The 24015-nt window shown below is 48.3% G+C and overlaps 8 protein-coding genes across 8 annotated transcripts; 3 read left to right on the plus strand and 5 right to left on the minus strand.

Annotated features, from left to right (window-relative positions):
• Positions 1–28: 28 nt before the first annotated feature.
• On the minus strand, positions 29–943 carry EV420DRAFT_151881 (uncharacterized protein). Its single transcript, XM_060472083.1, has 3 exons — positions 927–943; positions 122–870; positions 29–65 (listed from the first exon to the last, which is right to left on the minus strand). The coding sequence occupies exon 2, from the start codon at positions 769–771 to the stop codon at positions 286–288; it is 486 nt and encodes a 161-aa protein (XP_060322838.1). The 5' UTR covers positions 772–870; positions 927–943; the 3' UTR covers positions 29–65; positions 122–285.
• A 3726-nt stretch (positions 944–4669) lies between these two features.
• Positions 4670–5473, plus strand: EV420DRAFT_151810 (uncharacterized protein). Its single transcript, XM_060472040.1, has 2 exons — positions 4670–5324; positions 5378–5473. The coding sequence occupies exon 1, from the start codon at positions 4838–4840 to the stop codon at positions 5222–5224; it is 387 nt and encodes a 128-aa protein (XP_060322839.1). The 5' UTR covers positions 4670–4837; the 3' UTR covers positions 5225–5324; positions 5378–5473.
• Positions 5474–6133: 660 nt separating this feature from the next.
• On the plus strand, positions 6134–9461 carry EV420DRAFT_151812 (uncharacterized protein). The gene is made up of 7 exons (XM_060472041.1): positions 6134–6801; positions 6857–6945; positions 7005–7181; positions 7236–7836; positions 7889–8235; positions 8292–9150; positions 9213–9461. Exons 1-7 carry the CDS (start codon positions 6395–6397, stop codon positions 9271–9273), a joined length of 2541 nt encoding a protein of 846 aa, XP_060322840.1. The 5' UTR covers positions 6134–6394; the 3' UTR covers positions 9274–9461.
• A 1012-nt stretch (positions 9462–10473) lies between these two features.
• EV420DRAFT_1280252 (uncharacterized protein) lies at positions 10474–11241 on the minus strand (the record flags this gene model as incomplete). The annotated part of the gene is made up of 2 exons (XM_060468193.1): positions 10474–10993; positions 11021–11241. Coding segments are annotated over 2 exons (741 nt in total), but the record flags the coding sequence as incomplete, so codon positions are not given.
• Positions 11242–11484: 243 nt separating this feature from the next.
• Positions 11485–12834, plus strand: EV420DRAFT_151816 (DHS-like NAD/FAD-binding domain-containing protein). Its single transcript, XM_060472044.1, has 4 exons — positions 11485–11702; positions 11750–11876; positions 11935–12412; positions 12469–12834. Exons 1-4 carry the CDS (start codon positions 11612–11614, stop codon positions 12619–12621), a joined length of 849 nt encoding a protein of 282 aa, XP_060322842.1. The 5' UTR covers positions 11485–11611; the 3' UTR covers positions 12622–12834.
• A 213-nt stretch (positions 12835–13047) lies between these two features.
• On the minus strand, positions 13048–16164 carry EV420DRAFT_1769796 (uncharacterized protein; the record flags this gene model as incomplete). Its single annotated transcript, XM_060481045.1, has 7 exons — positions 15730–16164; positions 15608–15681; positions 15372–15548; positions 14681–15318; positions 14336–14633; positions 13909–14273; positions 13048–13845 (listed from the first exon to the last, which is right to left on the minus strand). Exons 1-7 carry the CDS (start codon positions 16125–16127, stop codon positions 13048–13050), a joined length of 2748 nt encoding a protein of 915 aa, XP_060322843.1. The 5' UTR covers positions 16128–16164.
• Positions 15907–18263, minus strand: EV420DRAFT_152315 (ankyrin repeat-containing domain protein). The gene is made up of 3 exons (XM_060472278.1): positions 17675–18263; positions 17275–17621; positions 15907–17219 (listed from the first exon to the last, which is right to left on the minus strand). Exons 1-3 carry the CDS (start codon positions 18046–18048, stop codon positions 16369–16371), a joined length of 1572 nt encoding a protein of 523 aa, XP_060322844.1. The 5' UTR covers positions 18049–18263; the 3' UTR covers positions 15907–16368.
• Positions 18264–20915: 2652 nt separating this feature from the next.
• On the minus strand, positions 20916–23849 carry EV420DRAFT_1769798 (uncharacterized protein; the record flags this gene model as incomplete). Its single annotated transcript, XM_060481046.1, has 8 exons — positions 20916–21063; positions 21113–22016; positions 22066–22409; positions 22466–23039; positions 23088–23266; positions 23315–23322; positions 23376–23391; positions 23446–23849. 7 exons carry the CDS (start codon positions 23847–23849, stop codon positions 21127–21129), a joined length of 2415 nt encoding a protein of 804 aa, XP_060322845.1. The 3' UTR covers positions 20916–21063; positions 21113–21126.
• Between the last annotated feature and the right edge of the window lie 166 nt (positions 23850–24015).

The following is a 24015-nucleotide window of genomic DNA, read 5'->3' on the forward strand; positions in this document are numbered from 1 at the left end:
AGATTGTGTCTTTGAGAACTCTATATCAAGAAACGGTGTTCATTAACAATCTTTGGCAGTATGAACTACAGGTGAAGGCGATATCAATACGAGTGTAGCGGGATGAGGATCATGGACGTACCAAATTTAGTCTTAGGGCAGAGAGAGAAGCTGAACGTAACACACCCCTCAGCACCCTCAACCGTCTTCCCCGCGACGACCCAAAGTCACGGAAACACCTCTCCCTTCTCATGCCTGCGCGTTGCTGAATCCAGCACCTCCTCATCTCCGCATCTCCCTCTGAAACTATCGCATCGACACGTAATCCGAGTCCTGTTGAAGTTGAGAAGCCGTTCCGGTAAATTTGTGCACCGAGAATTTGGGCATAGTGTTGCGTGCCCCCAGGCGAGGAACGTTGGCCAGAAATACCAGCAATTGAGTCGATACAGAGTCCTCGACATTGAATTGAACGTCGATAGGGCTGGCAAAGGTTCCTTTGCCCAGCCGTGGAGTGAGAGTCCGTTCGATTGGGACTGAACCGATATAGATTTCATTTCCGTGTTCTCTCAGTGACGACATGGAACTTGGTGATGTTGATCTTTGAGGGCACTTTACAACAGTGTTCGCAGGTCGTCTAAGCTGAGGAAAACGGACCGGGACTATGTATGACAGGCTGGAATCACTAAGATAACCACACCCGAGTGATAGGTGGATAAGGGTTTCTTGCATATTTCCGTTGTGAAGGTAGCTGCCTATGCTTGGATGGCAAAAGTCCTTCCTCGAAGTTTTCATAGTGTCGGCGAGGATTTCCAACGGACGAAGAAGGATCAAAGGCGACGTCCCTGGTATCGTGCCTTCTGAGAACGGGCAGCCGGCGTTGGATAGCAATTTCTTGCTGTAGATGTTAGTACGAGTTTACATAGTGTGAATGACGATGGCAGACATACCAAAGAGTCGTATAGCCAAACTCTGCCTGTGAATTTTGATAAGTCGTACTCTTCTCGCCAATCCACTATGAGGCCGAGGCCTCAAGACTATCAGCCTCCTTCACTCATCCCGCAGTTATAGACTGGTCCTCTCTCACCTCCCGGGCCATCCTCCGCTCAAAATCGCCACGTTGACTTGTCGCCCACGCGAACCAGAATTTCGAGCGCCGTTGAAGTTGATCTCGACGAGGGAAGAGCCTGAGCTCCTGTTTATACGCATGCCTTTCAGTGGAGCAAAAAAAGTCTTGACGAGAATAACAGGTGAGGAATGTAGGTGATTGAGAGAGGCTTCGTGTGTGCGTAGGGAAGTCAGTTCCAGTCCTCGATGATGATGGGGAGACAAGAAGCAGACTTTTGATCCGGCGGCATTTCGTTCTCTGGCGCTTTCAGAACAGACGATGTGCTGATTGATATCAATTTTCATTTCCGCATCGCGTACCGTCTCTCAATAGGTCCATCATCTATCTATCTACGATCACCACCGTCGGCGGTTTTTCTTTTACTTTAGACTTACGAGTGCTCACTAGCGCTACTCAAACACGTCCAAAGTTCAACGTTACGTTCAACACTAAAGATGGTGGCCTCTCAACTTGAACAACGCCTAGAGTTGGTTCACATGGACGACGCGTCAACATGTCAATTTCGAACAGAGGATGACCTGGGAGGGAGGCAGGCATAGACTTTGTCGTTTTGTAGGTGGAAAGGAGGACGGGAGAAACGCGTCCATCTCTGTGAGACGATTGTAGAGGAGTCAACGCCCTGCATGGCTCAGCTGGGAGAACATGCTTGGTTGTACGACTCCAATTGGGTACGTTCGCCATTCTCATCTCGCCGAAATCTTATTGACATTGCATCTAGTTCAGTTCATGATGGTCATCTGGTAGCCTGTTCATCTTCATTGAGGAAAACGCCGCCGAGAAGCCCAACGTCGCCATCGCATTCCAACGACTCTAAGGAGAAGCTGTTCATTGGCAATCCCCTCTGAAGTGTCGTTGTTTGTTGCCGTCACCAGCACTACGAGAGAGATCTTTACGTTGATTGACGCAACGAAGCATACTTTCCAAGACGATCTCATCCTCAAATAATACCCCGTTTGCCGTTTTCCTCGCTACGCCCTACTTCCCCTCATCGGCATCGATCTTGTCCGCAATATCTCTCTTGCCGCTCAATATCATACTCTACCGCCGTTGACATTTCGACCCGGGAAAGACTGCTCATCTAATGTCAGAGATTGTGGTGACAAGCGAGTTTATGTAAGTATCGCTGGCTCAGTGTATGAGGGATGATCGGACTACGCGTCCAGAGATAAACGATTATGGTATCATACTCCCGTCCGACGCGCCTCGAACTGGTCCAGTGTCCTAAACGCCAGGCCTACCTAGTACCCTCACGACATTCCAACAACGTAGAGAAGGTCAGTAATGACAAATTATATCCCTTCACTGCTAAGTATTTGAACGTGAGTCGTCCAGATTTCCGCCTTTATCTTAATTTTTGCGATGTTTTTTTTTTCCCCAGATCACTTCTGCTGTTATTGGCTCTCTCTATTGAGGAGTACATCGAAGGATGGATAGAGCTACTACTTACGTGTCTGGTTGCGGAGGATCGTCTCAGATGACCATGAGTCAATTATTTCGGAGGAGCCTGAGATGATGTATCCTTACGTTGATGCACAGGCACGGGAGTGGCTAGAAGCACCCGTAGACACGTTTTAGAGGGCCTTACTAGTGCTATGCAGAGACGTATTGTGCGCACCTATTGAAGATCGATATTGTCAGTCATTGCTGTACGAAGGAACTAGATTCTGTATAATCAGAGTCAACTCAATCCATTAGGACATAACATATATAGCCTGAAGGGAATAATTTGAGACCAGACACAGAGAAGAGAGGTGCAGCATGAACGGAAACCGCAAAGAATAAACGACGAGATGACAAACTAGTACTAATGCAAAGGAAACGGGGTGGAAGACTGGATGGATGTGGTTGAGAAACGAGCCGGACCGAACCCGCCGGCAGATGAGTTCGAACTCTCTTTTCGTCTAGCCCATCATCGAGGACTCTACATCGACTCGGACACGTGCGCATGAAGCTCCTCTCAATATTCCTGGCATGTTCACTCAGAAGGAGCTTTCCAGACACGAGAATGCGCGCGCTTACCAAAGCCGTCTTCCCTCGTCAACAATTCCCGGGTGCGAAGATTCCTCAGCTTGTACCTCCTAGAATAGCGGCTCCCCAGCTTGAACGGCGCTCGCGCTCGGACGACATGTCAATGCGGCAGAGATGGGCCGGGAGGAAGGGAGGTGCAATTAACATTGCGCCTGGCTACGGATGGGAAGCTAGAGAGGGAAGGGAGGGTCTTGTTCTCCAAGAGTCGTCATCATCCCACGCGTTATGGGCGACTCAAGGGTATGTCCGCCATCATCATCTCGTTGGGCTTGCACTGATACGACTCTCATATGCAGATCGAGATAGTCATTCGCCGAGAGGAAGATCATCAAGACGCACGATCGGAACGGCTCCTTCAGCGACGCGGCGAGCATCAACTCCAAGGAGAGCCTGTTCATTGGCAATGCCAGTGGAGCCCTCAATACTATTTCCTCGCACCCAAGTCTACTGTCGCCTCATCATCCTTCCTCGCCGGCCTCCTGTTGTTCTTTCCCTGTGATTCAAGCCAATGCAGAAAATATCGACTACCGTAAGACCGAGAACGTGAACATCCTCCTGGATTACAAATGGTAATGACTGGACCGTACGACCTGACCGACATGCCTTCCCAGCTAGAGCAGCAATATCTCGACAATTCAGCTGTGACCTTAAACGAATACCTAGCCCACTACCCTGTCGCTACTAACATCAAATCTGCACATATGGTGGCGCGGAGACCGTTATCTCTCCCCCTTTGATCCAGTTTGCATAATGGCAAACCGTCGCACAGATAGCCATCCCTTGTCCTGTTCGTCGGCTAGAACCTGTTCTCTACACCTCTACGCCAAAAATGGTGGCGTTATTCATGAAGTTGATTTCAATGCCGGCGAACTACGTCCGTCTTGATCCTTCCCAGGAAGTAATGCACTCGTTCCTTCTTGGTATCGCATCTTAGGGAGAGGGGGACGTTATCGTCCTTACCTACTGTATTTGCTGTATTCCGGCAAGGCTTCGCCGTTATGGCTACCGTGGATTTCGCTGAATGACACAGCGATAGAAAGGGAAGGCAGGGGTGTTTTTGTGACCGTGCTCTCCGACAATCGTTGTTGTCCAGCGTGTTATGAGCGACTCCAGGTATGTCCACTGTCGTCATCTCGTTGGGCTTGTACGACGCAATTTTTATCTGCAGTTCGTGGAAGACTGTCAAGAAGCACAACAGGAAGGAGTACTCTAGCATCTCCAGGGAAGGCTCGTTTAACGTTAACGTTCGTTGGCAACGTCAGTGGAGCCTTCAGCACCAGTGCCTCGCAACCAAGTCTACTGTCTCTTCTCCCATCCGATGGTCTCTTGTTCCCCTTCACCCGCGCAGAAAATTCCGGCTATCCTAATACCGAGAACACGAACTTTTTTCTGAATAAATATCTAAACAGTGCTGGCCGGAATTCACCCGTTGACTATGATCATGCTGAAGAGCATCTCGACGACTCAGAAGTTGACTGCTCTGGTCACTATCCACTTCAAATCATTGTATAGCACATACAGGCAGGGTATAAACGTTGATGTACAGATCATCACTTGCTCCTCTCTACTCTAATGTGCGTGTACTAGGATGCATCATCCCTTATTCCGCTCGTCAACCAGGTTTTTTCCCCTTCGATTCTACACCAAAGACGCCATCACTGTGGAGGTCTACAATCCGAAGTCGTTTACAATACCGGCGATGGAATGGTGAACTACGTCTGTCTTGATTCTTCCCAGAAAGTAACTCACTCGTCTCTTCTTGATATCGCGTCAAATGGGATGTTGCTATTCGGAATGCCCTCATCTATAGTACTTGCTGCGTCCCGATACGGCATGGTCGTTGTGGCTATTGCAAACTTTGCTGAATGGCACTGCATGAGTCTACTAGCTCTATACAATGCTATCTTGGGCGCGCCCAGGGCTTGGCGGACCAAGCTACGTAACCTACAAGCCAATAAACACCACTGCATAGCTTTCAGTTCCGTCACCAGCACCTCTCTTGGCTCTGCGATGAGTACGTTTTCGCCGCGCAGACCGGGGACTCTGGGTGAACTTATTCTATTCGCAATCTGGTCCTGTTACGGCTTTTGAGCTTTAGACGGGTCCTTGCAAAGTCGATCATACGAACGCTTATCGAGCGGGAGGAGCAGAGGGAAAGATACATACCCTGAAGATAAGAAGAATGTAAAGTGTATGCCTGTACCTTAGTTCCTTTCATATCTTAGGCTGATATCTATTATTTAGAGTGACGCAGTAGCCTCACCTGTTGCCGACAAACAAACATCGCCATAATCCGATGTATCAAACCTAAAAGCGTCGGATAATACCGCAGTCAAACTTGCCCTCGCAGAAACGCACCTCATTCAGGAAACAAAATCAGATCTCGAATCTCAGGGCGTCATCGTATCATCTCCCGGTTTCATTCAGAGACGACTGTCCTCGTCAAGAATATACCTTGTGTAATAAGCAAGGATCAGATACGACAGCTATTCGAGCCTCATGGGCCACTCGTGCACTTCGTGCTGTTGCATATCGTCACCTTATATATATGACGACGACCGACAGCAATGGCGACCTCGGCTCTGCATTTAACCTCCCGACCACCTGCAATGTATCTTGGATATTCAGAGTACGCCTACGATAGCATTCGTTACTACCAATCTTGTCCCGTCGAATGTTTTTCTGAAACAGCTTTATTAGAGATGACAATTTCATCGGTATACGCGAGGATGGGTTCATGATCTCGAGATCTCGACTGCTTTATTAGGATAGATTTGTCAAAAACTTCTTACGTCTAACCTTAGCTTACACGGCCTGCCAAGACAAACCTTCTGCACTCCATTACAAAGGCTGGTCCGACCGAGCAATTCAATGTCAGCACTATACTTAGGATGGTGCTACCAGACTTGAAACAGCTGTGCCGCGCCCCGATAACGGAATACTCAGACTATTGGAGACTAGTTGCAAACGGTGTTCTCTCCACGCATGTAGCGGTCTCAGGCAGTTCCTCAAGGGTGGGTCTTGTGCGACGAATGGTTTAATATTTTCTCGTTGGAGACAATATATCAACATTGTACCTTCGCCATTCTACACATGCGCTGTTTATGCCAATCGACGACTCTCAAGAAGGTAAATGCGAATGATCTGTTTCCCGTCATTATGAAGATTATGGCACGACCCCACCCACTAGCCGCTGCGGGGCTGTGACTTCGTTTTCGATTACGGCCTGTTTGCACCCAACCTTGTTCTCCTCCACCAACCATGGTAGACCCTGTAGGAGTCGCTACGTCCATTGTCTCCCTCATCCAAACCACCGTTACTGTCATCAAATATGTCGAGGATGTAAAGAATGCGCCTGAAGAACGCATCAAGCTCTTGAGAGAGCTGGAGGATGTGAAGACCTGTCTTTCTTTGGTGGAAATGCATACTCGCTCGTCGACTGACAGCGACCCATGGCTGGCGAGCTTAGAGGGTCTGAGAAACACTTTCGGCGAACTTGCTAACACCCTCGATGGACTCAAGAAGGGGCTGGAGGATGCATCTCCTGAATGGAGAAAGGTGATGCATAGGCTGAAGTGGCCTTTGACTAGAGATGGCGTCGAGGGGGACCTGAGGAAGATCGAGCGTATCAAGACCTTGATTATGATTGCCGGACAGCATGATCATTTGTAAGTGATCTTTATGTCTTATACTCGCTCGTCGGAGGCTAAGTTTAGTATACAGTAAGCTATCTCGCGCAATTCAAGACATGTTAAGCGATGTTAAATGCACGGGCGAGGAAATCCGGAATATCAACAAGCAGAAACAGATGGGTATGATTGTGCTTAAAATCTGCTATTGGACCATATACTGATGCATAGATACACCGCAGAGGATAAAGCCGAGAAGGTAGTAGCATGGCTCACCTCCTTGGATTACAATGCTGTGCAACGCAACACACTGAAAAAACGTGTTGGCGATACTGGACAGTGGTTCGTTGAGTCGTCCAAGTTTCAGAGTTGGGTGGATGGTTCTGGGATGTCTCGTACTTTGTGGTGTCCTGGTGATCGTAAGTCTGAGGCTATACTTTGTGCATTCTGGTTGAAGCTCATGTATTTCACAGCTGGTGCCGGAAAGACGGTACTTGCCTCCCTCATCGTGGACTATCTACGCAAGCGAGTTGCTCAGAAAAAGATTGCTGCCAGTGTTCTATGTATCTTTTGCGACTATCGGAACGCGGGGGCTCAGACCATAACCAATATTATTCAGAGCTTGCTAAAACAGCTGATACAAGCTGAAGACAGACTCCCTTCCTCAATTGAATCCCTGTATGACTCGAACTGTCGCAACGGTCAAATGGGTTCTTTCCTTGACGAACTTACAGAGCTTCTTTCCACTCAGTTGGAAGGATACACCTGTGTTTACCTCGTCTTGGATGCCTTGGATGAGTTTCCTGGTGATTACGGGGAATGGAGGGACTTGATTACTGTTTTGAAGTCGTTAGGGGCCAACGTTCATCTCCTGGTGACTTCAAGGAACTACAGTACGATACAGAAGCTGTTCGAGGGAGATGATGAGTTGTGGGTTCGAGCAGAGGATGGTGATGTCCGGAAATTCATAACAAGCCAGCTTGATGTCATGGGACGCATTCCCCAGCACCTCAAGGACCGCGATGACTTGCGTGAGAAGATACTCACTGGGGTTGTGGAGAAGGCAAAGGGCATGTAAGGCTTCATCCTGTTTCTCCTCTTTCAGTTACTAATGGAGATTTCGTAGGTTCTTACTAGCGAGTCTACATGTGACTTTGCTTGCCCAAAGTGTGACTCGTGCAGACCTTGTCAAGGAGTTGGATAAGCTGCCAGACACCATGACAAGTGCATATGAGCATTTGCTGGACAGGGTTAACAAGAAAGTCAAACATGAGAAGAAGCTTGCATATCACATATTTGGTTGGATAGCTTTTGCTCAGCATCGTTTGAAGAGTGTGGAGCTGCAATATGCATTAGCTGTGAAACCAGGAATGAAAGAGCTTGATGCTGATAGCATTCCTGACTACGATGTCATCACAAGCATCTGTGCTGGACTTGTCATTGTGGACAGCAAAGGGTTTCCTACGTTTGTGCGTAAGTAGTGATTAGATCTTGATTTCCCTTACTTCATCAGCTGAATACTTTATTAGATTATACTACTCAAGAATATTTCACTTTGCACCAAGACGAACTTTTCCCCTGTATCCATGAAGATATGATGCGCACCTGTCTGACATACATGTCATTTGACATTTTTGAATCTCCCGATGTCCTCAACGACAACATATGTCCGGAACCGGCATTCACTGGGCTGCCATATAATCCCACCTACATACCTGCTCGCCTAGATTTCCTCAGGATCAAGGACAAGTATCCTTTCCTTGGGTATTCATTGAACAACTGGAGCTACCACGCGAGGAAATATGGTTTATGCTCTGTGAAAAACGAGATCCTTGCTTTCCTGCAGACTCGGACAGAAGTCGCTCTGTACTTTGAACGACTAGTATCTGGGATGCTACCCACTCCTGCATGGTTTGCTGCCAATCATGGTTTAGTGCATGTCATGGAGGCTCTTGTTAAACAAGGGGTTGACCTGCAACATGAAAATGCATTGTGTATCGCAGCACATGCAGGGCAGCTCGACATGGTGACATATTTGCTGTCGCGAAATGATGTGGATGTGAACCAGATGAACAAGGCCATGTACCTTCATGATTGGGACAAGTCCCTCGATCACCCCGCCAATGGAGTCGGAGTTGGGGGCTGTTGTCCTACTCTCTGCACACCTCTCATTGCTGCAGCATCCAATGGTCACGAAGAAATCGTCAAAGCACTTCTCAAGTCCAAAAACATGAAGTCATTGAACACGCAGTCTTCCTCCGGACATACAGCGCTATCAGAAGCAGTGTCGGGTGGCCATATCAGAGTGGCTAGGCTCTTGTTATCGCAACCTGACATCAACACCTCCATCCAATTCCAAGGCAAGACTCTCCTTATGCTTGCTGCAAGGTATGCCCAACGTGACATTGCGGCGTTACTCTTGGAGTCAGGAATTGATCCTGATATTCCAGGGGATGGTGGAAGGACACCTTTGCATGTGGCTGCCAGATGGGGTCGGCCTCATGTCTTTAGAATGCTCTTGGAGTCACGCCGGGTGGATATAAATAGGACCGATGACCAGGGAAGGACCGCTCTTTCTGTTGCTGCTTATTGGGGTAGAATAAACTGCGTCAAAGCATTACTCGATCAGCCAGGTCTTGATTTCACAATAAAGGACCACGACGGCAAAAGTGCATATGAGAGAGCAGTTGAAGGGGGACGCGACACGAACGTGGTGGCACTGCTTGCGGAACATGGAATGAAGGGCTCAGGGACCCAATGAGTGTCGTGCCCTGTATATTCAGCTCTGTTCATATATATCTACATACGTACACAGTGCATACTTATAATTCATACAAGCCATGCGACTTGCACCAAACATGATTAATCCCTTTGCCACCAAGTTGTCATGACCCTTCAACTCAAACCATGCTTGGGTTCTAGTCCGCATCGCCATTCAGATAAACAAACTACAGTGAAAAGAATTGAACTAACATTGAGCCGTGTTCAGATAGCTGCATTTACCGTTATTGCATCCATCCGTAGCTCTTGCCGCGTCACAAGAGTCATTGCTCTCCAATCCACTAGCACTGTTTGTGTACAGAGTCGATTGAAAAACGCTTCGTGAAAGACCTGGTCCATATGAAGCTGCACTTGCAAGCGAGTTCTCTAGAGTGTACACTATGCCAGCGATGTCAGGCGCTGGCCGTACAGAACTATCCAGTAATATTCAAAGGGGTCTAGGCGGTTCATGTCAAATCTATGTCACGAAGAGCTGGTTTAAAGATCTTGATTAATCTAAAAAGAAAGGAGATTTACGGTGGTGGGATAGCAAGAATTACGTCTTAAGAGCTGATAGCACAGAGGAGAGCAGCCCTAAGGAAGGGAGAAGCGAGACCCTTAGGATATACTGAGGCATCCCAGACATTAGCGGTAGATCTTCGATGGGTTCCGTGCCCATTTCATATTCCAGTTCTGTATCATGCAAACGATCAGCTCATAGCAATAGGAAGAGGGAAAGCGGACTACGGTTATCAGTACATTGAATGCAGAGCAAACGATCGTGGTGCATCTAAAAGTACAGTGATTCCGTTCCACGGCGTGTTTGGCTGAAACTGACGTGAACTGTGCAGCCTGTGATATAGTCACTGTCGTCGAACATCTATCTCAACCGCATCCGTCGATACGTGATATCCGACCCCAACCTCTCAAATACCCTTTCGGATGATCAAGCTATGATCTTTCAAAAGCATATTCCAGATGACAAAGATACTCCGCTTCGCACCACCGATAATTACCAGCAATAAAAGGCGCAAAAAACAGCCATGATTTTGGTAAACGGCGTTCTTTTATGGCCACCCTTGCAAACAAAACCATGTTCGCATACTCGAACCACGGAGGGAACGCGCCCGCCTTGCCCCAGTCGACTAACCAAACATCGCCTCTCTTATCCACGAGGATATCACGCATATTGAGATCCATATGACATAGAACAAGAGGATAGGAAGCGTCGAGCATGGGATACAAATGTAGTTTGAAACTCCCATAGTTCACATGCAGATCTACAAGGAGGAAGTAGCGACGGTGGTCAAACCAGTCCGCCATGGCACTGTACGATTCGAAAGGTCCCACCCCAGTCTCGGAGAAATAATATCCGCTGCAAGCCAAAGCTTTACCAGTGGAATCGAATGGGCCTGGGATGTTGGATCGGGGAACGGGAATCTGGTGCAGTTCTTGAACGGATTTCTGCAGCCTCCATACAGTCCACAAGCAATTCTACCAGCTTATCTTTGGCCATGCCATCTCCATTACATCGCCGTCTATGAAGTCCATCACTAGCCATATCAAATAACAACCTGGAAATAATTCTTCCTCGCGCACGGGAAGAACGCGCTGGACCTTTGGAATGCGGATGGACGTCGACCGTGAGACGACGTATGTCATCATATACGGTTCGTGAAGATTACATCTCTTTGCGACGGCGTCTGGGGCGATTTTCCATGCGGTGGTGGGCAGGTGATGCGTGGGTTGTTTATGATCCCGACCGTATCGTTGCGGCTCACAGCTGCATCAATGAGCGCCTTGACTTGATCATCGGACAATTAATCAACGGATGAGGAGAGCGTGTCTGGTCGGCGGCTGAGAAAAAAAATCAGTTGAATATATGCCACGACGAGTCGTCAAAGCAAATCGTACGATGACATGGATAGCCTCATAACGTTCAGAGTCACAGTTTCCTGGGGTGTGGTAGCTCAGAAATAAGGATATTAGAATGAGCTTGAGTGATGAGCAGAAGAAAAAAGATGGTGGGAGTCACCAGTAGTCGAGCACACGCCAAACCGGACCAGGGTCCGACTTGGTTCAAACCATCATGTCATCTAACGTCGAAGAATTTCGACAGGTCCTGTCTTCAGCTGAGAAAATTATAATATTATCTGGTGCTGGTCTATCCGCAGCTTCTGGTTTGCCTTAGCTTGTATTTTGTGAACTACGCTGATACACACTGCAGGAATTCCTACATATAGAGGCAGCGGGGGCCTCTGGCGTAAATATGACGCTGCATCATTAGCCACCCTTTCAGCTTTTGCTGAAAACCAGGCTCGAGTCTGGCAGTTCTTCCATTATAGGCGAAAACAGTGAGTACTCATACAGTGTTGTGTGAGTCGCTTTCTGCATCGTTTTGGTCACCACTAGAGTCCTTAATGCCGCTCCAAATGCCGCTCACTATGCACTTGCTCGACTGGCCATTCCAAGCATTCGCCAGAGCATCTCTCCTAATTCCAAGTGTACTCACATTACTCAGAATGTAGACGGCTTGTGTACTCGCGCTCTCGAGGAAACCATGAAGAATTTTCAGGAGACAGATGTCCCGTATCCCATAGAGATGCACGGACGACTCTTCGACGTCGTCTGTACCGCTCATGATTGCGACTTTCACGAAACAAACTACAACTCTCCAATCTGTCCGGCTCTGGAAGGTACTGAGCTTGTCGTCGAAGCTGGTGGTCCTGAGCCTGTGGTGCGACGGTCAGACCTCCCGCGATGCCCGAAATGTGGCCAGCTCTGTCGGCCTGGAGTTGTATGGTTTGGCGAACGACCGCATCACATTCATGAGATACTGCAGCTAGCTGATGAGGCTGATCTCTGCATCATAGTGGGAACCTCTGCGGTCGTACGTTCCAGTGCTCTGTGCTGAAGATTATTATTCTCATACCTAATTACGTACAGGTTCAGCCCGCGTCCAAGATTGGAGGAAGAGTCAAGGCTCATGGGGGCAAGGTTGCTCTGTTCAATGTCGAATTGGGCAATCATGCCGATGAAGCGGATTTCGTATTCTTAGGACCGTGCGAAGAACGTTTGGTTGAGGTGCTTGGCATCTGACATCTGTGCGATTAGAAATCGCCTAATGCTTATTGTCCCGTTTCGCGTGTAAAGAAGGAGGGAATGAAATCATCGGGGAAGTGATATGTCGAGGGACCCTAGGACTGAATCTTTTCGTCCGCCTATCTAAAATCTAGTGCTGGTTCTGGAACTCCCATAGAATCAACCGACATGTCATTGTCTTTTATCCAAGCCCCAACTTTTCGTCTCGTCTCATTCTTCTCCGCGCCAGACAACCACATCCTTCGCTTCATCCCATACAACAATTTGCACTCCATGTGGTACACAAGATATTGTAATGGCTAGCCTGCGCTCTGCAGGATTGTCTCACCTTTGAAGTTGATCTTCCCTTCCTTTCCCTTTCAGATTTCAGAAAGCAACATGCAGCTCAGCATTACTACCATAATGACAATCTACACGTCTCAACTACAGAGTTGATAGATCAGCATCCGTCGATCTCGTATGCCTCTTACTCGCAAGATATGTCACTATCTTGCCGTGTCCCGCTCCAACTGCAAGACTGTATGCAGATCTACCATTCACGTTCTTCGCCATGATATCGATACCAGTGTGCTCTGATAAGACTTTGACGGTTTGCATTGCCATCCTGCTAGTGCCAATGGCGGCTTTCATAAGAGCAGTGTATCCCAGATGATCCACCGCATTGATATCCACCCGACCTGTCATGAGAAGTATCTCGACAATACGACTGTGCCCATACATCGAAGCGCAATGCAGCGCCATAATTCCTTTGGGCGTTGCAGCATCCGGATCGTCTCCCCGCTCCAAAAGTATCCGCAGGATGTCCTCGTTGCCAATGCCTGCAGCGAGCATAATTGGTGTTAGAGCGTCCAAACCCAGGTTGTTGTATGTAATGGAGGTGTCGGTGTCAGGTTGTGAGAGCAAGAGCTTGACTACGCCTACGTGCTCATCGGATATGGCTGTCGATAGCGCTGTCATTCCAGAGGAAGATGATGCGTTTAGCGTCTCCATCTTGCTGGACTGTAGAAGCCTTTCGACGGTCCGTTCGTGGCCATTGGATGCCGCCGCAATAAGAGGCGTGCACAAAGGAGAACAAACAAAAATGTCTTCTAGCCCAAACCCACGAAATTGATGCCCAATCTCTGCAAAGCTATGAGGAAGCATGATCTTGCCAGCGCGGTTTACATCCACGTCCCAGTCGTCTCGCGATAGCAAGAGTTCAACGAAGGCGAGCTGTCCTGCCTGAGCTGCAATACAGAACACGTTTTCTTCTACCAAGTCAACTCAGCCTCGGTCCGCTAGAACTTCCATGACGTGTACAAGGCCGTAGCGAGCAGCAAACCATGCGGGGGTGCGTTGTACTTCAGGTTGAGAATATGGTGGCTCCTCAAAAGACAGTGCGACTTTTGCCCGAGTAGGTAGGAATGTAAGGATCTCGTTTTCCACAGTGTCCCGAGTGCATTTCCTGGCATGGTATGTCCAGTTATTGGATGAATACCTGAGGAAAGGATACACTTCCAGGCTGTTACAGAATAACTCTAACATGAAGGAGTCGGGAGAGCTAAAGATGTCAAGTGACATGTACGCAAGGCAGGTGCGCGTTATATCTTCCTGGATGTAGGGGAAAAGTTTGGCTTTCCGGGAAATAAAAAATTCCTGCATCGAATGATCTAGTAGCAAATCATTCAATAACCCACGAAAAATCAGAAATTGAGGTTTGGTTACTACTTACGAACGAACGAAGGGGATCCTTGACGGTCCCTGACGACGAATCCTGCGCAGACCTTGGTGATGATGTTGTAGCTGACGATGTTCCGAGCGCTGAGACTTTTGCTTCTTGGTTCCACAGCTAATGCATGCTGCAATTCTGAGCCCGTCAAAGGACGCTCCGCGAAAGCTATCCAACCGAATATGCGATAAGCGAGGTCTTTATTTGGTTGGCTGTCTATTTTGGTTAGGAGATACTCATACGCGTGTTCGATGGTATTGGGGAGTTTCAATATCCAGCTCCTCGACAAGCCGTTTGTGATCTGTGATTTGAGCTAGCAGATACATGTGTATATTTGCCAAAAGGAACCTGTGGAAACTGTCGGCTGATAGAAGAAGAACAAGCATAGGAAACTTGCACGCCATCCGCCTTCTCCACAACTGTCTTGAGTATCTTCTCGCGAATATTCTTGCCACCTTTGAGAGAGATAGGAAGATATCCCTGCTTGAGCTTGACTAGGATAGTCTTCCTGATATCAGCACCATCTGCTCGGATGTCCAATTTCGTATCTGCCACGAACAACGACCGTATCGTATGAATGTTTCTCGAAGTCACAAGAAGGCAAATATTGTCGCCTAATGCCCTTAGAATATCGATGAGCTCTTTTCGGCCGCCGAGGTTTTTATTAAATTCGTCCAAAGCATCCAAGATTATGTAGACGTGGCGAAATGGCTCCAACTCCTGGGAAAGAAGGTTTGTGATGCCGTCAAGTGAAGGTCGTGTCCCATTACGAGAATACCGATTGTAGAAGGATTTAATAGAGTCAGTCAGGCTGAGGCGGGCTTGGATGAACTGTTTCAAGAGACTGCAGATAACGTTAGTTACTGTCTGGGTTGCCGCGCTGCGATAATCGCAAAAGGTACACAAGACAAGAGTTTCTTCCGCATTGAACTTCACGCGCAAGTGGTCGACAATGACAGAAGCGAAAATTGTCTTTCCGACACCGGCTATAGAATATATATAAGCGTCGACGAGAAAACTCAAGACCCATAGTACTCACGATCGCCAAAACACCACAAAGTGGAGGGCGCTTTAGAAATATCTGTCCAACTCAGAAACTGTGGGGACTTAAAGAACCACGCTCCAGTGTCGCTCGCACGTTGTTCCAGCTTGTCGTGTTGAACACAATTGTAATCTAAAGGGGTCAGCCAGGCCGCCACGTACGCAGCTTCCCTGTCTACAAGGTACGGGTAGATCAGCATTCAATATGAAGACAAACCTTGATCACGAACGCACCCATTTGTAGCTGATTGGTCAAGTATGTGGTTTCTAGGACTTCCCGTGACCGCTGAACCGCACGAGATAATGCACTGTGTACATAACTTAGACTTCGACAAGTAAGCATAAGAATCGCTTACAGATGATTGTGTTGCGCGGCGACCAGGAGCAAGGACTTGATACGCTCGAGCTTCCCTAGGTCCTCCTCCATGCCGTCTTTAGTAAAAGGCCACTGCAGCATCCTTCTCATCCAAGAGGACGTGTCCTCCAGCCTCTTCTTGAGTTTATTAAGTATCTCAGTAAGCTCATCGAGAGTAGTCTCCAATTCTTGTAATGTCACAAGCCACAGGTCGTCTTCAGTCACCGACCGGGTATGCAATTCTACCATAGTCAGGGCGATCTCCAGATCCCGTAGCTCCTTCAAGAGCTTGTCAAGTTCTTTAGGTGCTTCTTTTATGTTCTTTAGATACGTGGTGATAGTACGGGACTTTTGGATGAGGGGGCCAACGGACGAAGCGGTTCCTAGAGCCTCTACCATGATTGGCGGTGAAGGACAAGGCGGTGTACAAGCAGAGACAGGTGATCGAAATCGATTATATAGCCAGCCACCGATGACATCTACTCTGAGACTACAAGTTAGTACAACCTCGCCTCGTCTGACGACATCGAATACGGCCGGTATCTGGAACTTCTCGAGAAAAGAAAGATACAACTTATGTAGTGCAACACGATATCCACCTTCATGCTCAGATGATTGTCCAATGCCCCTGGACATCGCCTCACTCCGGAAGCATCTTCACAATGTCAGCTCTCCACATCCTTCTGGCCAGCAGAAGCGGTGTTTCGTCTAGGAACCGGACGGAGGTGTCGATGCCAGGCTGCGACAGCAAGAGCTTGACCACTCTAGTGTGGTTACCAAATACGGCTGCTGATAATGCGGTGGGTCCACCGGGAGGCAAAAAGTTCATGGATTTCATGTCCTTGGATTCTAGTAACACCCTAACAATTTCTTCGTAACCATTCGAGGCAGCGGCGATGAGAGGTGTGCAGAAAGTAGGATGAGACGCTTTTCCGTCCTCGAGTCCGAGTCGATTGGCGCCGTCGTTGCGATCGATAGAGTGATCGTAAAGATATGTGATCTTGTTCGCCTGATTCACGTCTACGTCATCGCACGACAACAACAATTTCACCGTGTCAAGCTGCCCTGCATGTGCCGCGATACACAGCACATTTTCATGCTGCAGGTCGACCCCTCGCTCCACAAGAGCCTCCAAAAGATATAACAGGCCGTAATGGGCAGCAAACCATGCAGGAGTGCGTGGTACTTCTGGTTCCGAGTCAGGTGTTTGTTCAAACGACAGAGCGATTCCCGCTTGTGTGGGTAAAAAAGCGAGGATATCCTCTTCCACGGAGTCGCGCACGCATTTCCTGGCATGGATTGCCCATTTACTCGACGCGTAACTGAGGAAGGGATACTTTTTGAGCATGTCAGATTTCGATAGGGAAAGGACATCGGGTGACCGAAAGATATCGAATGGCATATAGGTCAGGCAGGTACGCGTTATGCGCTCCTGGATACCGGGAAAGAGCGTGTCTTTTTGAGAAATAAAGTATTCGCGTGTTGTAGGGTCTAGCAAGTCGTTCAATGATAGGGGAGAAGTTGAAATCTGAGGACTGATACTGACACGCAAATCTAACGTATCCTTGGCTGTCAACGATGACAAACCCGATGCAAGCGTGTGAGATGAGGTCAAAATCAGGTATTTTGTCCATATTGAGCTTGCTGGTTCCTGGTTGCACGGCTAATGCGTGCTGTAATTCCAAGATTGTTAGACGCTGCTCAGCAAATGCCACCCAACTGAACACTCGATAGGCGAAGTTCCTCTTTTGATCGGACTGCGAATCAACCCTTTTCAGAAAATGCTGGTATGTGCCTTCAATGGAGTCCGGCAGATTGTCAAGCGCCTCAACAAATTCACCACGGTCTGCGTTCTGAGCGAGTAAGGTTATATACATATCAGCCAGAAAAAACCTACGGAAACGACTGGGTTAATAGCTCAAAGACTAAAGGGATAGAAACCCTACATGCCGTTGGCCCTCTCCTCGATCTTCCGAAAATCCTCTTGTGCGCTCTCTTCCGAAAATGTCCACTGGAGTTTCGGCCCTACCCTTTTCCACCACAGCGAGGTAACCTTCAGTCCCTTCTCGATTCCAGAAAGTAACCCAGTAAGCTCTTTGAAGGGATCCTTTAACTGCTGTAATATCATCAACCATGGGTCGCCTGCAGTCGACAGCAGCGTGATTATTTTGACAGTCGACAGGTGGATCTCCATATGCCGTAGCTCCCTCATGAGCTCGTTACATTCTTTAGGTGCCTCTTGTACATCCTTGAGATATTTGATGACAGTATGAGACTTTTGGATGAGGGCAGTAATGGACGCGATTTCTTGAGCTCCCATGGTGGTTGATAGTAAGTCACAAAGTCTTAGACTTTCCACCCTTCGTCAGCCCCCTGCGGATGGATCGGAACTTTTGGGAGGACCGTCTTTGTAGCGCTGGTGAAGGTTCCCCGGCCGCATTAACAAACGAGGACGCGTCAAAGGCGACGTCGCCAGTAAAGGACTTTTCCTTGGAGTCGTTGGAACGTGATAGCGGCACGTTCAGGAAGAACGGGAAGAATTTGTGCTTGTTGACAACATTCTCCATGAAAATAGGCAGGTGGCATTCGATAATCATTTCAAAAGCTGCAGATGAAATTAATCTCAACACGAGTCCGGTGCGATGAGGAGGGTGGACATACCAAAGAGTCTTATGGGGCTCAGAACATTGCTTGACGACCGCAATAGTGCTGGAATCCATTCAGAAATCTGAACAGCCAGGTAGACATTTTTTCCATGGCTAAAAGTCAACGCTGCCCTGTGGCACGACGACGACTGCCCTTACTGCTCAGCGCTCTTCATTGACTTGCCCCCTCCGTGACGCTCCCCGTCTCATCCTATAGTCATGGGCATGTCTTTCTCTCCACCTGCATGATGTCGAGTCTTCTTTATCCCAGGCCTTCTCCGACGCGTATTTCCCTTGCCCAATGGAATGACCACAGACTAGAACCCGACCATCATTCAGCGAATTGAGGATAACCTGGATGGAGGAGCCGCATCTTGAATTGAGAAAATATTTCGATAGACAAGCATATAAGGTCGTCGTAGCCTGGCGAGGCGGCTTTATAGATAGGTACTCATGGTGTTGGTGTTGGTTACTCTGGATGAGGACAAGTTGGCGTTACCTCACGTGGCTGTGCTGCGGACCGATCACCCGTTTCAACCTGCCCTGCCCGTTTCAACTCTCGTTCGTCCTCTCTCGTTGTTCATACCGCGCGAAGACTGTGGTTCCTACTGCAAGCGGAGGCACATCCACTTCCCACCTTTGGAATGAAACAGACCTCTTGGAACGTGCTGACAATATAGCATTGGTCCATAATTCTGCACCCAGCTCTCCCCGGTACCCATATGCTTGCCTCTTGTCAATATTGGAATATGCGAGTGTGAAGGAACATGAGCTGGCGTTGAACTCTGCTTCCATCTCTCCACCATCTCGTAGTTTGGAGGACTCTGCTTCGAAACTCGGACACACACGAAGCCCCTCTCAATCGCCTACGGTCCCTGCCTGTTTGTCTCGCGAAGTCTTTGGTCAAGTGAAGACACGCGTGGGCGACAATTCAACGTGACAATATAGGTTTGAGCGGCGTATGGTCCTAGAATGTACAGAACCCGACGTGACTGGGGACGAAAAAGGTCGCTGCGGAGGGAGGAACTCAGTGAAGGAGGCGTCGTCCTGAGGGATGTGCTGACTTGGACCGTGGATTGGCCGGAAGAACGTCCACCGTGACTTTTTTCAAAAATTTTCACGAGTGCCGTTGCCGTTGTCAAGTATGTTTTTCCTTATGGGCTCGACCAGACCCTTCCTTGGCTATGCAGTATGACTCTTTGGTACGTCCGCCATCCTCGAACACGCTCGTATTGAGATTAATTTCATCTACAGCTTGACATCGTTATCCAGCTTGGGCGCCGGCAGCCCATGGTCGTCAAAAGGCACGAGTTCCTCAGACGTCTCGCTATCACATCCCAATGACTCCAAGGGGAAGTCGCCGTGACATCCTCTGTTGATTAATGCGGGCATGACCTCCTCACTAGAGATACCTTTGGGCACAAGGCAGCTATCGCCTCTCATCCTTTCCTTCCTCCGTCTTCCTGATCTACAATGCCGAATTATACTTTCAAAGACGACCTCACCAGTCGTTTTTTTCCCCATATCACTGCGAACCCTTGAACCCAGGTTCGTTCAAACGATCAAGCTTCCCTCGATGTCGTATGATGAAATTATCTGCATACTCCTTCCCCCCAATGACATGCCTACCCGCCTCTCCAGCTATAGTTTTAAGCCGAGATTCTCCGTTTTCCTCTCTGTACAGTGAATACGAACATCACCAACAATCTCCCAGATCCAACACTTCGAATCATCCGCCCCAAAAAAACTCTGTTTGCTTGTCTGCAGGTTTATGTCCTCTTCACCAGATGATTCCAGTTCCATTATCTGAATCCTGATACGCGCCTCGACCACTACGTTCACTGTTCCTGATGCAGCTATACAACAAGAGAGCCTCAAACCACGTGTTTGGAAGCCGGCTTGCCAATACAAGCGTCAAACCACCTCCCGCGACTTGTAAATTCTCTCAACTACGACTAGTCACTGAGCTCGATGAATGTGGATTCCATCCAAGTGGCTAGACGAACATTTTACTTCTGGTCTTTTCGACGACGCCATGCAAAGAGGCACCGACTCACAATGTAACCGCATACGCTTGACACGGAGACAGGCTGAAGCAGCAGATGAAGAAGGTCAAGCATATCCTGGAAAGGTTCAACGGAGAATGGATGACAGATTCGAGGGGATGCATGAGTATGTGGATGACGTCGTGGACGTCGTAGAGAAATGCATGCGGAGAAGTGCGAGAAGTAGTCGTGATTTCTGTGCAGTCTCTCAGGAAGGTTAGAGAGGATGTGAATTTGAAGCTTTCGCTGCTTTCGTATCTCATAGCTCGTCTACCCCCTACAGTTGTCGTCATCGTCTGGACTGTATAAAAGAGGTGTACTGTCCGCTTACCGTCTTGTTATTCATTCATGGCATGTCTCTTTTGTACTATTCTCTTCCATTTCCACACCTTGGATTTCTTCACTTTAAGGATGCGCGATTCGGTATTGGGTTGGATGTAATAATAAAAAATAAAAAATTTACAATGCTGGTTATGCTCTTTCGTGCACCATTGTATTGGTCATTCGTCGGTATTCCTCATCACCTCATGCCTACTAAGACGCCAAAAAACGCGTACACGCCCTGCAGATACTCTACAGCTGGCTCGCAGACATACGGGGTGATCCTCTGTAAGGTGAGGAATTGGACAACCCATGTTCAGTGTCCTGGACGCTATGAATTAGCAAACGTTGGAGGAGAAGATAATTGACAAACCTGGGTCCAAGGTACTACGCTGGAGACCGTCCGGTGTCGTCGTCAGCAAAGCCATGTCCCTGCTCGATGAACACCTTCACGATATCATCTCTGCATCTCCTTTTGGCTACCATAAGAGGAGTTTCGTCTAGAAATTGGGTAGATGTGTCGATGCCAGGCTGCGATAGCAAGAGCTTAACCACTCCGATGTGGTTACCGAATATAGCTGCTGATAGTGCGGCGGGTCCGCCAGGGGGAAAGAAATTCAACGATCTCATGTGCTTGGATTCCAGTAACGCCCTGACAATATCTTCATAACCATTCGAGGCAGCAGCAATGAGAGGCATGCAGAACGTAGGACGAGAAGCTCGTACTCCGAGTCTGTTGGAGCTGCTGTTGCGATCGATGGAATAATCGTAGAGGTAGGTGACCTTGTCGGACTGATTCACATCCATGTCTTTAGAGCGCGAAAGTAACAACTTTACCATGTCGAGCTGCCCTGCATGCGCTGCGATGCACAATACGTTCTCATGCCGCAGATCAACTCGTCGATCCAGTAGAACCTTCATGACATTGACTAGACCGTAATGTGCTGCAAACCATGCAGCAGTGCGTGGTATTTCTGGTTCCGAGTCTCGAGGCCGTTCAAAAGACAGAGCAATGTTTGCTTGAGTCCGTAGGAAAGTGAGGATCTCCTCTTCCACGGAGCCTCGTGTACATTTCCTGGCGTGAACTGCCCAGTTACTCGACGCGTAACTGAGGAAGGGATACTTTGTGCAGATCTCTGGCTTTGAGAGGGAAAGGACGTCGGGTGACCGAAAGATATCGAATGACATATAGGTTAGGCAGGTGCGCGTTATGTGCTCTTCGATACCAGGAAAGAGCCTGTCTTTTTGAGAAATAAAGTATTCGCGAGTTGTAGGGTCTAGAAATTTATTCAATAAAAAAGGAGAAATCGAGATCTGAGGACTAACACGTGAATCCAACAGACCCTCGTCTGTCAACGACGACAAGTCCGACGCAAACACTCGAGATATAGTCAAAATCGAGGATAACATCGAGCTCCGCGGTTCCTGGTCGCACAGCTAATGCATATTGTAATTCCAAGATTGTCAGCGGCCGCTGGGCAACAGCGACCCAGCTGAATGTTCGAATGGCAATGTCCCTGTCTGTCTCGGGCTTATGGTTGACCCTTTCCAGGAAATGCTTATACATGCTTGCCATAGTTCTTGGGAGTTCATTAAGCTCCTCAACAAATTTCCTACGATCTCCAGTGACCTGGGTGAGTACAGTGGTGTGTATATCTGCCAGGAGGATCCTACAGAAACAACGGAGTTAATGACCGAAGGAAGAGCAATGGGATGGGAACCTTACATGCCGTTGGCCTTTTCCGTGAGTATGTTCTGACGCAGGTCATCGTGGTCCCTAACGAGAATCCTGAGATTTTTATTATCATCGAGCCTACTTGTGACCAATTTTCGGATATCACTGCCATCTGCTCGAATACGTAGCTCTTCATCTTCCTGAAAGATCCGTTGGATGGCCGAATTGTTTCTCGACGTGACAAGGAGACGGACTCTGTTCCCGAATGACTTCAACGCGGAAATTAAATGTTCTTGATTGCCATCAAATTCATCGAAGCCATCGAACACAATATAGATGAGGCGGTATCCTTGCAGATGGATGGAAAGAATGTCCATGAATTCGTCGAGGGAAGGAATCGTTTCATCTTTGATATTCTTCTCGTATAGGGAGTCGAGCGAGGGAGAAAGCCCGTTTTGTATGTGTATAAACTGCTTTAGCAAGGAACGAATTATGTCGGGTACAGTCTTGGCATCCGAGTTTTGCCAGTCACCGAAAACACGAAGAATAGGGATGTTTTCTTCGCCGAACCGTTTGTGCAAATGAGCGACAACCATGCATGCGAGGAATGTCTTTCCAGTGCCGGCTTGAAATAAGCTTCAACAAAGATATGCAGAAATAGCATTAGACTCACGATCGCCAGGACACCACAAAGTAGAAGACTTTGAGCTACCATCTACCCAACTCGTAAACTGTGGTGCCTCGAGGAACCATTGTCCAGTACCCGCAACACGTTGTTTCAGCTTGTCCTGGTGAACGGGACTGTAGTCCAAAGGCGTGAGCCAATCTGTTACCTCCTTGGATTTTTTGTATCTGTGCATCAGTATATGATCCAACGGTGGATATCGGGAATGAACGTACTCTTTGGTCTATTTAGAATAGTGTCAACTTTATCGCGGAGCTCACTTAGTGTTTGCTGAACATTGAGAGAGAACGCACTGTTTACCGAATTTAGTCTCTAGCAAGCCAAGCCAAGCATAACAATCACTTACAGGGCCTCGTGCTGGCCAATGACATTCATAATCAATGACCCGATATCTTCAATCTTCATCAAATCCTCTTGCGCGCTCGATTCAGCAAATGTCCACTGGAGCCTCTGCCCCACCCCTTTCCACCACAGCGAGGTAACCTTCAGTCCCTTCTCGATTCCAGAAAGTAATCCAGTAAGCTCTCGGAAAGGATCGTTCAACTGCTGTAATATCATCAACCATGGGTCGCCTGCAGTCGATAGCAGCGTGATTATTTTGACGGTAGACAAGTGGATCTCCATATGCCGTAGTTCCCTCATGAGCTCGTTACATTCTTTAGGTGCCCCTTTTACATCCTTGAGATATTTGATGACAGTACGGGACTTTTGGATGAGGGCTGTAATGGACGCGATTTCTTGGGCTCCCATGGTGGTTGATAGTAGGTCTCAAAGTCTTAGACTTTCCGGCCTTCATCACAGGCACCCGCGGACCGGAACATTTAGTGAGAGCGAGTCCCACTCACATTAACAAATGATGACGCGTCCGCGTCAAGGGCGGCCTCGCCTGCAAAGGACTCTTTCTTAGAGTCATTAG

This window comes from Desarmillaria tabescens, assembly GCF_030435595.1.
Source record: "Desarmillaria tabescens strain CCBAS 213 chromosome Unknown EV420scaffold_101, whole genome shotgun sequence".
Classification (NCBI taxonomy): Eukaryota; Fungi; Basidiomycota; class Agaricomycetes; order Agaricales; family Physalacriaceae; genus Desarmillaria; species Desarmillaria tabescens.